At 39.3% G+C, this 17919-nt stretch overlaps 1 protein-coding gene across 3 annotated transcripts in view; it reads right to left on the bottom strand.

The window, feature by feature from the left end:
• Positions 1-5899: 5899 nt before the first annotated feature.
• Positions 5900-17919, bottom strand: part of NSRP1 (nuclear speckle splicing regulatory protein 1) — a 37034-nt gene continuing 25014 nt past the window's right edge. For 2 of the 3 annotated variants that reach the window (XM_075904616.1, XM_075904617.1), the window contains 4 exons: positions 15844-15975; positions 14643-14850; positions 10163-10271; positions 5900-7483 (listed from right to left, as the gene is read on the bottom strand). In XM_075904616.1, coding sequence (XP_075760731.1) covers positions 6484-7483; positions 10163-10271; positions 14643-14850; positions 15844-15975 — 1449 coding nt within the window. In that variant the 3' untranslated portion in view covers positions 5900-6483. Of the gene's footprint in view, positions 7484-10162; positions 10272-14642; positions 14851-15827; positions 15976-17919 lie in introns of those variants that run through there. The other variant, XM_075904618.1, reaches the window with a different exon arrangement.

The following is a 17919-nucleotide window of genomic DNA, read 5'->3' as shown; positions in this document are numbered from 1 at the left end:
TCATGAATTGGTTGAGTAATTCTGTAAATACAAGGATAATTTTAAATGACACTGGGCTCTTCACAAGGAACATACAACTGAGGTCTTCGCACTGCATTCTAGGAACAGGGCAGGCAGGCAGCCTTTGAAAAGCATATGAAAATGCACAGATTTATTTCAGTATAATGCAGATATACCACACACCTCTTTAAAAGCTGAGCCAGCAAGTTGTTCCTGTGATCTTTTTAACTGTAGGTTGGTTTGAATTTTTTTAAATCCTCCAGTCTTGACACCTGTTGATCTCCTAACAGTGTGTTAGAAAAATCAGCCCCATCAAATCTCTGACTAGCTCAGAGACAAAACTGAGACCATGATGTCTGAACATTATTTTATCATTACTACTTTGCATTCTTTTCACTTCCTTCTGAAATCATGTATGAATAATCAACTACTGTCCCTCAGTTCAACCAGTAGTTTTAGATACCTGAACATTACATCTTTGTGGCATTTGTAGAATTAAGGTTTTAGCCAGAGGCTACATTGAATCCATCTGCCTGAAATGCTTCCAAATCCATTCTTCTACTCCTTGGCTCACCCACCAGGTAACTTGAGCCGCTAGTAAATTGCTAGGAACAGCGATAAGGGAACTTCCAAAACCAGTTTTATCTTTGTGAACTGGGAGCGTGTTTACCTTTCAGATTTTAGTAAGAGAATTAAACTGGAGTTTTATTTGTATATTCCCTCTCACTTGTATATGATGCACTTGTATTAATTTATGCAGCTGTATAGTTATGAATGTTCCAAGCTGGATTGTAAGTCATCAGTATGTGCCTTGTCTTGTAAACTGTTATTGTAATAAATTTAATATCATAATAAATATGCATCTGTCTAGCCCATCTCTTGTGGAGGTAACAGACCGGATTCAGAACAACACACGTTTTCCAACAAAAAGACTCAAGTCTTGTCTGAAGTGAACTATGGGATAATTCTGCTTTTTACTGAAACTGACTGCTTTTGTGATTCTGTTTAATCAAATGTCATGAATATTCCTATTACAGTGGTGTTTTAAGGATGTGCCAACATACACGAGGATACTCCACACATTGTTAAAGCAAACTCCTCCATTTGATACCTAAGCAACTATTTCAAACCAATTAAGCACTAGGTATTAGTGAAGTGACATGGCATTGCAATTAGACTTACATATGCAAAAACAAGAGAGTATTAAAAATCTGAGGAACAAAACATGAGGAAAGCAAGCAGATGATGCCACTACTGTTGAGCACACAGGTATGAAGACCAGGACTTTTAGAAGGATTCAAAAAATAATTAGATAAAATAATGGAGCATGATCACTGCTTGTGTGTCAGGCTGGGCAGGAATGGTGGCCCTAGTCTCTTGTCAGAAGCTGGGAATAGGCAACAGGGGAGTGATCACTTAAGGACTCTTCTGTTCATTCCCTTTGCTGACAATGGCCAATACCAGGTGCCCCAGACAGGACACTGAGTTAAGTGGACCTTTAGTAGGACCCAGTCTGGCTGTTTTCATGTTCACTCACATTTGATTCATATTTCCATTCAAGACACATGTCAAAGATTAAATGTCACTTGTTTCAGACAATTCAGCTTAAGGGTTTGTCTTGATTCAAATCTAATGTAGACAGGGGCAACTCCACTCACTCAGACTGGGGTCTGGTTCCAGTGAACAGGAATTTGATCGTGATTGACAACGTTAGGCCAGTCTACATCCCATTTTTATTCCTTTTGCATTCTGACATTTAACCTGAGGGTACAGAGGAACCTCAAGCTATAGCCCATTCTATTACCTTTACAGACAGAAAAGAATTTTTTTTATTATTGATTTCCAATGGGAAACAGAAAATAAAGCAGATGGATCATATTCAGTATTTTGTAAATCACCATTTGCAGCAGAGAGAACCAAAATGTTTTTAGAAAGGCGTTGTCTGCACACACTCCCTTTCATGGAAAATGTTTTACAGCTCTGTTTACAATGAGTTAAAGGACCAGTCCTCACAGTTGTTGCTTGCACTCATCCCTGCTTGCTACTGCTAACATTTCCTCTAGCCCCTGAGGTGTATAGAAATGAATATCCTCTTTCCTTTGCATTAATGAAACAAAACTACATTTAACCAAAAAGCAAAATACACTGTTAAACATTACTAAAACGTACTGACATTGGTTTAGAAAAGGCTGAAGCAAGCAGATTTTGGTAAGGTCAGGAATGTTTTCAAAGCATGAGGGTGGAAGGCTAGCCACCAAGTTCTCTTTCTTATGTGCCCTACCTAAGATGAAGGGTCAGAAGATAAGGTATGGAGGCCTGTATTAGCTTAGCATAGAGACAGTCTAATTAAAGGCTGGGGGGGGAGGGGCGGGGAGAGGAAGAGCTAGCCACACCACTCTCTAGATCAGTGCTGTCACGCCGGTAAGACTGCAGGAAATCACAAGCTAACTGTAAAAGCAGATTCATCACCAATCAAAACACAATTCTGTCCTGAAAAACATTTTCTGAAGGTTCTGGCTGCATTTCCCAAAACGAAATAGTATAACAGTGCCGACTTGCTGGCTGTTCCTGAAAACACACTACAAAGTGTTGTAGTTTCACAAACCACAGCCTCGTCGAAGAAATGTTCTTAAACCTGACGTTCACTGGTATCAGTGCAGTGCTTTCCATCCTCCACAGCAGGACATGACCTGGTCACAAAATACTAGCAAAATGCAGGACAATGTAGCACTTTAAAGACTAACAAGATGGTTTATTAGATGATGAGCTTTCGTGGGCCAGACCCACAAAAGCTCATCATCTAATAAACCATCTTGTTAGTCTTTAAAGTGCTACATTGTCCTGCATTTTGCTTCAACTACCCCAGACTAACACGGCTACATTTCTATCACAAAATACTAGGTCATCAATTCTTTGTCCAAGGAAGCTCTGGAGTTTGCAAGAGTTGTATGCAATAACCAGCAACACAATTAGAGGTTTCATGACTGGAGTGTACAAACCCCTCTCTCAGCACCTCAAAATAGGAAGGGGTATTTTGAACAAAAGAGGATTTCCTAATCTTCTACTCAAGCACTGACAGATGAATTGCAAGGCATTTCTTTGGACCATTTTCACTTTAATGCCCTAGTGCAGGTAAGAGATGCCTTAGTGATATTAATCACTGGAAAATGCCTTGTTCCAAATTCCAATACAATGAAAAGTGAGTACACAAGGAACACAGATGTAAGGATATTTTATTGTTAATATAATTACAAACAGTTATATAGAACATTTGAGCATTCATGTCTATGCTGGACAACCGGACTGGCCAAATCTCCTCTCAGCATTCCATTCATCCGTTTCATAAATCTGACATACCTCACTCACTAGAACTGTGTCTGTACTGGACAGGAACAGAGACTGGACCAGAAGATGTAGGCAAGTGTAAGGATGATTATGATATTTAATGCAGGTTGAATCTCTGTAGTCTGGCACCCTCGGGAACCGACTGGTGCAGAACTAGAGAATCTGCTGGACCATGGGAGGTCACTGAGGTCTAGCAGCATTACTAACACTTCCACTGGTCACTGGGCTCTGAGAAGACATTTAGGGGTAAAATGGAGCTGAACAACAGTCAAATGTCAGCTTATCATGGGTGTTGTAGCCAAGTTTCCTGCAGTCCCATAAAGTTTGTTTTGCAGCCCACAGTGTTTGGTGCTAACTCAAATCATGCCAGACCACAGATGCTGCCAGACCAGAACATGTTGGACTAGAGAGATTCAATCTGTAAGCTAACCTATTTATTACAAACACACACTAATTTTCAGGAGCAATTCATATTGAGTTTATAAATCACTTCAAATTCTACATCTCTTTGCATTAAAAGGTCATTTGGCACAATGCCATGTCCAACTTCCTAGAAAGGCCACTAGACTTTAGCCATGCCAAACTCCAGAGCACTAAGATAGATAACCAAGAAGATGAGTGAGTACCATCATGAGCACCTCTCTTCTTGTGCTGAAGCCCTATCCATTTCCCCAGACTTAACTGCTTTTTCCTAAAATTATCCTCAGATGCCCTTGTTAATAGTAGCTAAGGAAGAATGTTGAGCAAAGTGTATAAGTTTCAAGAGGGAAAGTCAGAGAAGATTTCTGCAATGTAAAACTGAGAAGCACAGCAGTGTAGACTTTGTCCATTTTCCTGCAAGCATAACGTGCAGACACCAGGTGAACCAATCTATGGAGTTGTCCCAATAAATCCCAAGTGAGTCAAAGACACTGCAGAATGAGTCAAATACTTGCCTACTGGTAACCCTTCAGAAAGCTGAACCCGACTTTTCCTTTTTTGTTTTAAATCTGTACGTGTGAATGTAGCACTGATGAACGATGGAGTGACAGCTACAGAGAAGGAAGGGTTCTCTTTTTCCACTTAACAGGCCTTGAACTGGCAAGATTCCTCACACTGCCCCATGAATGTGTCCACATAAGACCATACTGAGGGGAAGGGAGAAGATAGGTCAGCAGCCGTATCCATTAAATACTTGGCCTCAGTGTTCAGACAGCTGACAAAGGTGCAAATTAGTGTTAAATTTCACAAAACCTACCGTTATTATTTCTAAGCACTGTTGGCATGTACAGAGGCTGCATTCTAAAATAGACAGCATAGTTAGGATATACCATACACTAGCTGAACAGTGAGGTCTCAACTCAAAATGGTGCGGAAAAAAATCTTTGACAGACTGATTACTACTGAAAGCCTTCAAAGATTAATTAAGTTTTATAAAGGGACTGTATGAAGAGAGAGTAGCAGCTTGCCCAATAAAAATGGAAAACTATTCAAAACTTAGCACATACCACGAAGACAAGGAGGGGGATGGGGACCCAAGGAGAGCAGATAGTAAGAAAGCTTGGGGAAAAGCAAAAAGAAATGAGAAGAAAGGTACATGTAGGGGCAGACCTGTTCAGAGTCCACAAGGTGGAGACCACCAGCGTGAACTTGATATGAAAAGTTAAGGGAAGCCACTGAAAGGATTTTCGTATCTAACCCTTTACAAATCCCAGATCCCAAGCTGATAACCACTGATAAGTTTAAGTTTTTTTTTTTAAATGTCCTATTTTAAAGATTCTGCCTTCCTTGAATACCCAAATCTCCACCTGAAGCCAGTGAGAGTTACGGATGAACAAGGAATGCAAAAAAGCACTTTTTTGGGAGAAATAAATGATTGTGAGGATTTAGAAAAAGATATAGGACCAGACAAAGAAAAGTCATGGACATATTTTCTTTTTGATTGGTCATAATTACAGAAATTATGGCTATCTTGAGAGTCAGTTACAGACTACCTAAATGGCTTGTAGGAACTCAATCCCACTCTTACTATAGAAAAACCCTTGTCATATGCCTGGTAAACAAACACTCTCTCTCTAATTTGGCCATATAATTTAGCTTGAAAACACTCAAACGTAATGAGGCTGTATGCAAGTGGTCAGCTGCCATGTTTATTTGGGTTTTATTACAGGAATGCTGCACAATGACATTGAGAATGTCTAAACTCTCTTTTCAACCCCATGTGAAGCCCAAATTCTTCATGCTGGCACAGCCACTGTTAAGTAAAAGATACACACTTGCCAGAAAAAAAGATAAGAACTGCAAGGATGGTTGCTGAAAATATAATTTAAAAATATGTTTGCCCTATTTCCTGCTTGCCAAATTACAGTTTAGAATGATTTTTACTACTGTGCTGGAAAGACAAGTTTATTCTGGCAGGTTCAACATATTAACTACAGCACATCAAGTAGGTATGACTGTAATACATGAAGTGGAAAGGTATAATTGATGCCTGTTCTTTGCTAAGCTTTATAGTGGAAATAGCTGCAGTATTGCTTCCTTATGAGACAAATCAAAGAAAGACCTAAGCATTAGCTATAGTACATATTTTACATTTTATTTAAATATTTCTGTACAGCAAGCACTAGAAAAACAAAAACCCTTGAATACGTTATATACATTCAAATCCACATATGTCAAGATGAAATTTACCTGGTTTACAAAACACCACAATGCATACAGCATCACCTAAATTATTATTCTGGTTGTTTGCCTGTATATCCTTCCCATACACTCTGTGTTAATGCCTCTGGACAGTGATGTCTGCTACAGACAAGGGGCAGCACTGGTATAAACTCATAAGGATTACATGCAGGCTGGCACTGAAGTGTTCTCACCTGTACCAGACAGCTCCCTGTCTCTGAACAAATGAGATAACAAGCAGAGGCCATGGTGTGGAATGCCAGGACGAAGAGAACCAGTCAAATTAAATACCGTGCCTGTACAGTTGATTGGATGAAGGTACAAAGACCATCAAAATATTTCAAATCACAAGTTTGTTTTATTAAATTACCGAGCAGGTTTTCAAAAACTAGTCAGGAAATACTTGCACGTCAATGCTTTCCTGCTGCAGTGATTTTTCCACCAGTCTCCTCTTGTTTTTTGGCCACTGAAATTAAGCTAATCCTCTTCTTTCTCTATGTAGGATTTTGTGCTAACTCGGGCCATTTGTCTAGCCAAGTAGCGATCCCTTGCTGACACCACGGTCTCTTCGTTGCTCCGTTTGGCAAACTTGCTCACATACACTGTTTTTTCCCCCATTTGCTCTGCACCTTTTTGCCCTTCCTCAGCATCCTTATTTTTTGTTTCAGGAAATCTCTCTGAGCACGAATCTCTCTCGTCATTACTCCCTCTGTCCTTTGCCTTTGTCTCTCTTTCCTGGTCATGCGGTCTGTCTTTTTCGGAGGCCCTAGGACTACTTTCCTTCCTGTCCCTGTATTTTTTGTCATCTTTCTCTCTCTTTTCCTTCAAATGGTCATCCTTTTCTCTGCATTTCTCCCCTCTTTCTCTATCACTGTATCTGTCTTTGTCATTTCTTAGTCGCTCTTTTTCTCGTTCCCTTTCTGAATAACTGTCCTCCCTCTCTTTCTCTTTCCTACCTTCCTTGTCATATCCATCTCTCTCTTTTCTGTCTTTCCCCCTCTGTCTGTTCTCTTGTTCATCCCTCTTTCTGCAGCTCTCTTTAGTGGTACGATCCCCAGATCTGTGTCTGTCTTCCTTTTCCTGGTTCCTATCTCTTCTCTCATAATCCCTTTCCTTGTGCTGATCATCTTTTCCCCTTCTACCAGTTCTACTTTCTCCTCTCCTAGGATGATTTATATGGATTTTTGTGTGGTGACTTCTCTCTTCACTGGAAGAGTCTGATGAAGTGGAGTGCTTCCGGCTCTGGTGATGTTTGGAATCCTCGTCACTGCTCTCATAGCGGTCTTGAATTTCCTTCTTTTTAGTACTAGTTCTGTTATTTTTACAATCATCATCCCTACTACTACTTTCTAAGTCACTGTCCGCATCTGGGTTATCCTCTTCCTTAGCGGGGGTTTTAAGTATTGGTGTCTCATCTGGACTTTTATTTCTTTGGTTGGATTCATCAGACTTAGTGGTAGATTTTTCTTCCTTTATCCTACATTTTTTTTATTTTTTTTAGGAGGGAAAAAAAAGATATTACATAAGCCTGCAGTCACATTCTGGAATTGGCGATTTTTTGTTGGGACTTGAGCAACCGTGTTAAGAAGCGACGCAGCTGGAAATTACTGTTGAAAAGCTAAAAAAGTCTCTACTCTTCCAGTTCTAATATTCCAATTCTGAGGGATTTGTATTGAAAGTTTGCATCAGGTTCTTCTACACGTCATAGAAAACAGCTGCTTTGATTTTCAACACATTAAAAATTGCTGGGTTTGAATTTGAAGAATAAGTATAATTTTACAGCTCTGTTATACTTATTTAAGGAACAGACCAAAATTTGTATCCTGGTACTATTACTACATGGCACACCATTTCCTATGTGTCTCAATCCTACCCATGCCACATAATTCCATCTGGGGAAAAGGAGGGATTTGGGTTTGGGGGTTTGTTTATTTTTTGGTGCCTGAGAGTTACAAATACAACTCTTACTTTTTTAGTAATAGCCGTAAACAGAACACCTCATGCTAACATGCTATCCATGTCTCCTCATAAGACACTACAAAAGTTTAAATTTCAACATAATATTCCTGACTTTTTCTGTGCTTGTTGGCAAGATCTCACTCTTATGGTTAAAACGACACTAGTAACTCGTTAAATATAATAAATCAGAAAACAAGCGGGACAAACTCTCAGATATCAAACTTGGACAACACCCAACAACATTACCTCAGTCTTTTCGGACTGATAATGTGCATTTTAATGCCCTAGCCTACATGTCTGTTTTCACTGATCGTGTAGCTACAGCAACAGTCTGTGGCAATTCTCCTTGGGAATCAGTGGACCATCTAGCTAAGCTGGAAATTTGCTCTATGGTTTAAAATATGGATAGTCTTGGAAAGTCAACTCTAAAAATTACACTGTAGCATTCCAGAGTTATTCTCTTTTAGTGATGTTCCAGATTTATATGATGACATTTATAAGTCAAAGGTGAAATTTCTATTTGGCAATGCTGCAAGCTGTCTAATAGCTGAAAATCTAGATATTTTCTTTCTGTACCTTATACCAGCATAATAAAAAAAAAAAAACACACACACATAAAAATCTACAACCAAACTTAGCTGACAGTTTTGTTGGATTTAGCAGAATAGATTCCTGCTTGTTTTCCCATAGATTAACTAATAATTCAACAGGACTCATAGCAGCAAAACGTATTTCTAAACCATAATTATGGTCTGAAAACAGCCAGAAAGCAGATATACTGATTAAGCAGCCACCATTGAGAAATAGTCACTTCTCTGAACATAAACTAATTGTAGCAGTTGCAAATGGAGAGAACTGTTTGAGTAAATATAATACCAGGAGGGTTAATCACTACTGGTATTGTTTCATAAGCATAGATAAATCAGAGAGTAATCCATGGATAGCTTCATAAATAGGTAAAAGTGAAAAGCACAGTTCATTTTACTATTATAGCAGAAGTTTTGTTGATGAACACTAAGATACTTACGAAATACAATGTGCTGATGAAACTATACCCTGAGGCAGAGTAGATTTTAAAAGAGCATATTGTTGTAGCAGCTGGTCCTTAAAATCTTAGCCAAGTTAGGGTTACTGTTGTTTGTCACTTTATTTTATACCTGACTAATGGAGGTAGGCTAGTAACTATTCTGAACTGCTGCTATGTCTTCTCCTGGCTTTCCCTCTTAATTCTGAGGTGATGGCTCAGCCTCACAATAAGTGCAGGCACGAAGTCTTGTCTCTCCGTAGAATGAGTAGCTTTAAGGTGATAACCTTCCTCACATCAGCTAAGAACTAACTCTTAGTTCAACTGAGACTCCATTCAATTTCACTGACTGAAGAGAATATCCATAGTCTGAAGGCACAGAACAAACATGTGATCACTGAGGACTTTGTAACATCCAAACAAATTAGTTTTTAACCGGAATGAAGTCCCTTCAGTGGTCTTTGGTTGCTATAAAGCCTTCAGAAAAATAAAAAACCTAGCCAGCCCTTCTAAGAAGAGACAACCTGTGTTCTATTTCGGTCCAACAACACAGTACCATTTAAATTACTTTGTTGTACACGGTATATGTAAAATTCAAAATATTCCCAAAGGACTTGTTCTAGAAATGATTTCTTGATTTGTTTAATACCCATAATAAAAGGGAAGCAAATGGAAGTATTTTTTCATATGTACAGTTAAATGCTGCCAGCTAAAAAGACAGAGACTCAAGGCTTTCCAATTTTCCAGTGGGTGGCAAAATTACGTTGCACAACCATTAAATATCATCCACCTGAATCCAAAACGATCTTCCTCTCGCACTGCCTCTGGGAGCAAAACTGTACGATTTTTAATAAAGCCACATTAAATGAAAAATGTCAAAGTATAAACGGACTAAGAATGATGCTAGAACGTATTACTGGTGTACGTATCTGCTTGACAGCAGATAAACAAGATCCTTGCGTTGCTACCTACCTTCTCCTGTCCCATACTTTCACCCCATGATGATGAGCTTTCATTTTCCAAAGGATGGTGTAATCAGCTCTCAAAAGCAAGCTCCTCCCCCATCAGTGTTTTGGTTCTGACTCCCCTCTTACTAGGATTCTCGTGACACTGAATTCCAGAAGGATTTTACATGTAAAGTTTCTTCATGATGTTCTGAATTTTATGTCCTACCTGACTTCACGGAGGCTGCATTTGGGCACTTCTTCTTCCCCCACTGTCTGGTTTAAAAGATGTCTGTAAAATCCACTGAGATCCTTCTGTTTGGTCACATCCAGGCATGCTAAGGGAAGAAAAATAAAAATTATGTTAGTTTCATGAACGTGAACCTGATCCTATTTACATAGGGCAAACCCATAATCCAGAAAGAGATGCTTGGGGGCTCATCTAGACTACAGGGAACGGTCGAAAGATATGCAAATTCTGCAGGAATTTGCATATCTTCTTCCAATCGCACTTTCAAAAACGGAGCTTTCAAAAGTGAAAGTAGTTAAGATGCGGATTTTTTCGGCAAACTTCCCCCCTTGTCGAAAAGCTATGTAAACCTCCTTTTTTGAAGAAGAGTGGCTTTCAACAAAAAGGGGGGAGTTCACCCAAAAAAACCACGTCTTAACTACTTTCACTTTCTAAAGCTCTGCAGAATCCCGCAGAATTTGCATATCTTCTTTCGACCATTCCCCGTAGTCTAGATGAGTCCTGGGATACTGAAAATGTAGAAGAAAGTAAATCTACCAGGCTTAACTATTTTCCATTCTAGTTATGCTAGCTACTGCTTCTTATGGCTAAAACAGCTGTCTTCATCTCAGGGACATGTGATTATAAATCTGGCAAGAGAATAGCTGCAAACTCTTCCTAAGCAGCACTGACTTACTAGTCTCCTTCTGACTGCTGCCTCTTTCCTCACATCCCACAGCTATCTGCCAGGTACATTACAGTGCCCCCTCATTCATTGCAATGTGTCACCCTCCGCTCTTCCTTCCCAGTAAGTACCAATAATTCCATGTCTTTCATCACCAGGACAGCTTTCCATGCCCCCACCTTCCGCCCAGCTCTCTCTCTGGCCACTGAGTCAGCTCTATGGTTTTGGAAGAACTGTTGGCCATTTAAAGAATATGCATTTAATTTATCCTTACTGGAAACCCAGATGGGTTGAACACTTCAAAGAAGTGCCTCCCCCACACCTCATCCAGCAACTCAGCTTAACGAAGAGAAGCTGCCAGATGAGGTTTTGGAAATTTTACACAAGCTAAAAAATAACAAGGCATCAGGGCTAGATGTCATTCACCCCAAAATGTTCAAATATGTGGGTGAAAAGTTGGCAAGACAAGTATGTTCATTATGTAATCAAAGCCACAGAGAAGAAAGAGCTCCAAAAGAAGGGACACCTGGTACTATCAACCAGCTTCTGACAATGGGTGTCTGAAGTAACTGCTCTATTTGGAGAGGAATGACACTTCTTTCCATCACAGGAAGAGTCTTAGCTGGGAGTGTGTTAAGTAGGATGAAAGGAAAAGAGGATATCATTCTTCATGAGGAACAATCTGGTTTTAGGCAAGGTCACTCATGCAGACACAATTTTCACCATAAGAAGAGTTATTGAAAATGGGAATGAATTTCAAGGAATGCTCAGTATTAATTTTATAGACTTCCAAAAAAGCATTTGATAGCGTAAATAGGGATACAACGTGGAAAATTGTTAGGCAATATGGAATTCCGATGAAACTTAAAAGCGTTTTACACTAACTCCAAACGCTGTGTTTAAATGGATACAGGATTAAGTAAATCATTTTAAATTAAGACGGGATAAGGCAAAGGTGCATCCTGTCTCCATTTTTGTTCGCCACTGATTACGGCCTCAAGTGATGTAAAAATAATCGATGTGGCTTAAAGTGGAATCATTCAAGATTATTCAATCAAGATTTTGTTGGTGTAAGCATGCATAAATAAAGCTAAAGTAATGATGACGAGGGTAGGACTACGATTCAATGTAAAGAAATGTAAAACCACGGTAATCGGATACAGTCATTTAAACATTTAAAAAAAAAAATCGACAATGAAGCATTCAAGAGGGTAGATCAATTCAAATATCTCGGAAGCCCAATGAGTGACAGGAGATACTGGGCTAGATGGATGTTTGTCCTGGCCCCTGCACACCCCACCCCACCAGGCCCCTGCCCTGGAGGACCCACTTATTTAACACTTCTGTTTGGTTTTTGGGGAAAACAAGAACATGTCATCATAACATATAAAGAAATACTTTCCAATCCAATAGTAACTTGGCAGGACGCAAAACACCAACCACAAATGTTAGATATTTTAAAATCAGCAGGTCTAGATAATTCACATCCAAGAATTTAAAAGGGCTAGCAAAAAAGCTTGCTGAATTGTTAATGTAAATTTTCAAAAGTGCCTTGGAAGACTGAGGAAGTTCAAGAAAGCTAATATTGTGCCAATATCTAAACAGGATAAATGGGACAACAGATAATTGCAGGTCTGTCATCAGTCCTGGGCAAAACAAAAGAATGGACTGACCAATACCGGACTCTATGAATAAAGAATTAAAGGAGGATAATATAATTAATGCCAATCAACATGGACTTATTGAAAATAGATGTCAAACTAATCCTGATGCTTTTATGAGATTACAAGTTTGATAAAAATAATGATGTTGATGTAATATACTTAGACTTCAGTAAGGCATTTGAGTTGGTACCATATGACATTTTGATTAAAAACTAGAAAGATATAAAAATCAACACAGCATACATTAAATGGATTAAAAAACTAGCTAAGTGACAGTCTAAAAATGTTACTGTAAACAAGGACTCAGCACTGGGTGGGTTTGTTTCCAGTGGGGTCTCGCCCAGCATCAACCCTTCCCAGCCAGCCCTTTAGTAATGGCTCAAGCTACAATTTGAATGATCTGGGGCTCCATTCACTGAGCAGTAACTGCGGCAACTGAGGGACCCAGGTCCTTTTAAACCAATGGACCCCAGGGCAGCTGCCCCCTCTTCCTACCCCTTGCCCCGCTGGCAGCCCTGCCAGTAGGGTCCTTAAAGTCCTGCTGTAGCATCTTTGGGCTGCATATGGACCCATACCAGTGGCCATTTTCTTACCGGTATGCCACACCAACCCGTACCAGCCTACTTGTACCTCTGCAATGACCTGAACAAAAACAAAATAATCACTGAAAATTTTCAGGAATGGTAAATAACCAAGAGCACAGGTCCCTGATCTGGACCGCACGGCAAGCTGGCTCAAGCAAGCAATATGAGTTGTAACATGGCCAAACATAATATATACATCTGGGGAAAAAGACTGTTGGCCAGACTTTTGAGATGGGTGACTCCCTCCTGAGAAGCATTGGTTCTGAAAAGACTTGAGGGCCATGGAGTTAATCAGCTGAACACACGCTCCCAGTGTGATGCAGTGAGCTAATGGGCCAAGACAATTCTTGGATATGCAAACAGGGGAATCTTGAACAAGAGATGATACATCACTGCTGCATTCCACAGTGGTACAACCCTGGCTGAAAAACGATGTGTACTTCTGGGGTCCATAATTTAAGTACATAGATACTTGCAGAAAGTTCAGAGAAAAGGCACAAGAATGGTTAAAGGCTTAAACATGCCCATAGAGTCCAGTCTATTTGGGTTAAGAGGCAAAGCAGTGAATTGTTCAGTTTATTAAGGACCAATATAGGAACAAAAACATGATAATAGGCTCTTCAATCTAGTAGACACAGGAACAAGAGCCAATGCCCAAATGTTAAAAGCTAGACAAATTCAATCTGTAAATGTTTACCAATGAGAGTAATTAGCCACTGGAACGCTCTAGCAAGGCTCATAGTGGACCATCGTCACTGACTATTTTAAAAGTAAGTTTGTATGTTTTTCTAAAAGATATGTGCTAGTTAAAACAGGAATTAATTCAGGGATGTTTTATGGGATGTGTTATACAGGTCAATTAGACGGTCACAGTGCTCTCTCTGGGTTTTGGCCTTATAATCCACAAACACACTGGTGTGTATCAGCATTTCTTTCTTCCTCTGTCATTAAGACTTTGTACAATTAGTCAATTCTATACAGAACCATTAAATAAGTGCATAAAAGACACGATAGCTGTATGCATTAATTTATTGTTAATGTTTCTAGTAGGGAAAAATAAATTTTAAAATATTCCCTCCCTCCCAAGGCATGTGTCCAAAAATGATAGTTGGGGCCCTGGAAAGGTTGGAAAGATGCTCAAAACCATGCGGCCAACTCTCCTATTTTTTGTCCAGTGAGAATAAAGAGTGGGAGAAGGAGGCATGGGAAACGGTGAATTGTACATGGATGAAAAGCTTCTGAGTGGCAGCTGAGTTAGTCTGTAACTAGAAAAACTTAAAGAACGAAAACTCTAGTAGCACCTTAAAGACGAACGAAACATGTAGAAGGTACTGACAGCTTGGATGATTAATCCCATCTCAGTAAACTAACCTTTTGGTGCCCCTCCCAGCCCTACATTTCTACGATTACCACAGAACCACTTTCCCCAGCCTAATTCAGAAGCCAGGATGAAAACTGCGCATCACCCCCATGACCCTGATCTTTCACAGCAAAAGGCCAAACTCTTCTTTAGAGGGGGAATCATCCTGGTTCAGCATCAATCTCACCCTCTAGTGCTGCTTCCTTTTTTTCTCTTTCTTCTTCCTCTGCCCTCTCTTGCAGCTTCTTCTTATAGGCAGATGTCACAAAGGCCTCTTTGTCATCAAATGCTCCCCCTTCCATCTCACGCTCCTTCTGAATTTTTTTTTCCATTCTTTTTTCCTGCTCCTGCTTCCTTACCTCAGCTGCTTTGAGGATATGTTGGATGTACTTGGGCTGAGGTGGGGGAAAACAGTAATGAGAGAGCATCCAGGCAGTTGAGAAAAGACAAATGAAAGTTGCTAAGTAAAACTAAAAATCAATTTTTAGTAGAACAAAATTGGCAGTAGCCAGTCCAGCTAGTTTATACTGTCACCACTGCTGAGACAAGGATCTCCAAGAACTAACCCAACCTTTTCCCAGCTCCACATCATGGGAATTCTCTCCTTACGAATGAAACAGGTTGCTGCATTCCATAAAAATCTGAGCCTAGCTTCAGTGGTTGTACTGCTGCTCAGACTGAAATGAAGTGCTTTCAATACCACCTGTCTTCCAGCAGTTTTCTGTCTTGTGATAGGAAGTTGAGGAGGGCGACAACTATCAGGGAATGCGATGCACTCTTCATTTAGACCTTCCATAGCCTGACACACTTCATTACCAAATGCAATGAATAATAATGGAAAAAGTGATTTGCCACAATAATTCAGCCATTTTCTGGAATAAGGAATTGGGTTATAGAAACTGGTTCATGTTACGGATTAAATGTAATTAGTTTTTGGCTTCTTGGCACTCCCTGTGGCCAATGACTAGTGAGAAGCGGCGTATACTCATTGCTACAAAATCTGATAATGCTGCTCTTCCCCTATTTAGTTGGGTTGCCTTTTAGGAGGAGTACTGTTGTAATGACCAAAAGCTCTCTTGGGATTATCCCATTGTAACAGGCTCTCCAGAAATTCACATGACCCTTGCCCCACAGAACTTGTGGGTGGGAAGCGAAGACAAAACCTGATGTCCTCCCACTCAACAGCAGAATGATGGGACTAGAGTCATGAAATACCAGGTGAACCAGCAGTCTTACATCATCACACTCTTATACAACACAATTCTGAGCTCAACACATGTAGGCCCTGCTACAGAATGTGCAACAGGTTACTTGGATATAAAGAAAAATAACCATGGTTATTCCCAGCATACAGAGGTAACAGATAGCATACATTTTCAGTTATGGACCTTTTTGTCATCTTTTCCTGAGAGTACTTGGGCATTACTTTCTTTCTTCTGCTGCTGCATTTCATCATAAATACTGTCATATTCATACACTGTAGAATCTTCTGCCAAGGCCTTCTGAATCTCAAGTTTGGTCTTAAAAAATAAGAGACAGACAAATGAGGCATAAAGCTTTAAGCTTTTAAAACTTTTTATTCATACACTTTGCTTTAACTAGATTAGCTCATGATATAAATCTACTAGGAAACTATATATGGAGTTGCGGTGAGCTTATGTTAAAAGTTCTTGGTTTGGTTTCAGAGTTAAAAATAAGAGTAATTATAAGAACAATATTTAAGAGGATAAGGAAGAATACAATGAGAAAACATAATTACAGCTATTGAGCTATTATGGATATACTGCTTACTGGACAATTACCCATCAAATAATATTCCTAGATCAAATACAATGGCATTTTAAATAAATACAAATAATAAAAAGTTTAGCCAATCTGTCCATCTATTTTTCTACACTGTTTTATCTAAACATACTCCTATAGGTTATTTGTCTGTCACCTGTAGAATTTTATCCTACACACATTACCACCTATCAATAGGCTTATGTAATTGTTTTCCTATAATTGGGTCTCTTTACAGAAGTATCTTGATCCTCCTAGACAACGTACCCCTGAACACTGTAGCCCATAAGGCCAAATTGCTATTTTATGTAATCTTAGTTTTGCCTATACTACTCTATCATATCCTATTATGGATTAGTCATATTATTTTCTTAGATTGTGTTTATATTGAATTCCAGTATGTTTTATTCATAGTAGTTATTCATACGAGCTGGCTGTAACACAAACAACCTACAGACTAGTTTACTGTAGGATTAGCTAAAGCAAGTCAGTTCCAGTGTTTATAACCTTTGGGATAGAAATGACCTACTGGCCCCTCTTGGCTTTGGAGGACTGAATGGAGAACCAAACAAAGAATTGAATATGTTCGTCATAATTCTGGTACAAACTAGTAACCGCAGGATAGACCACAGAATGTGGAAGTCATAAGTTGGGTCAAAGATAACCATTTCGGGAATGAGATAATCAATGTATGATATAGGTCATAATATGTTAACCTACAGAATAAGTGTACCCGAAGATTTATGGAGGTGAGGAAATAGGATTTGAGCATGGGAGGTTGGGCCTAAATTAAGTCAGGCTACTATAAAACGACAACCAATCGTGTGTAAGTAGTAGCTGTCACTTCCTCCTATCTTATCAAGTTATTAGCTAAGCTTTGCAATACAGCTTAGCTACTTAACATTCAAACCTAACCTGGACCATCAAATTCATCCAGCACGCCAGAGATTAATCTGGTCCTTTGTCTTCCACTACCAGGTCCTCAGAGAAGGGTATAAGCATGCTCACTTAAGGAGTCTTTTGGAACAGAGGTGCTACCACTAGTGTCCAAGAACTGTATTACTTTTTTGTGACTGTGTGTTACATCATTTATTGTTCTTTCATTAATTTTAATAAAGATCTTATCAATTTGGTACTGTCCTCAGTATAAGTGTCCTTGCCACATGATCCGAGAGGCCTTTCTTGACATTCAGCTCTCTGTTCTCTGACCCTATAGCCGGTATTGGGACAAGAATCTAAAAACCTTCTGGTCAGACCCTATTAGTGGTGAGCTGTAATGTCTAGCTCAAATTCAGGTCAACGACACAATACAAGACTCTCTTGGCAAGAACTCCATTATGTAATTCATCACTTTTTTATAATCTTTAATTTCCTTAAAATATTATATTTTCCCTCCAAAATAAAGTTGTTTAAAATATTCATTCAATAAAGTATCACTATATGCTATGTCACACCAAGAAATGTAACTTCTTGTAGTTTTACAGTGTGTATAAAGTAAGTCTTCAAGTTTTATTGTGTGTTGTAACTATATCAGCTCTGTGGAAACTTCAGTTACAAAGTTTGCATTAGGCTGTTTTTCAACTATTCCTGGGCACAGCCAAAAGAATCCCAAGAACAGTCTTGTTCAGAAAAGAGGAATAATTTATTACACCCATAAAAACATGGAAGTTAAAAACCAGCCT

The sequence above is a fragment of the Pelodiscus sinensis genome, chromosome 21, assembly GCF_049634645.1.
Source record: "Pelodiscus sinensis isolate JC-2024 chromosome 21, ASM4963464v1, whole genome shotgun sequence".
Lineage (NCBI taxonomy): Eukaryota > Metazoa > Chordata > Testudines > Trionychidae > Pelodiscus > Pelodiscus sinensis.
Note: the sequence above shows the minus strand (reverse complement) of the source record. Positions and strands in the feature narration are given on the sequence as shown.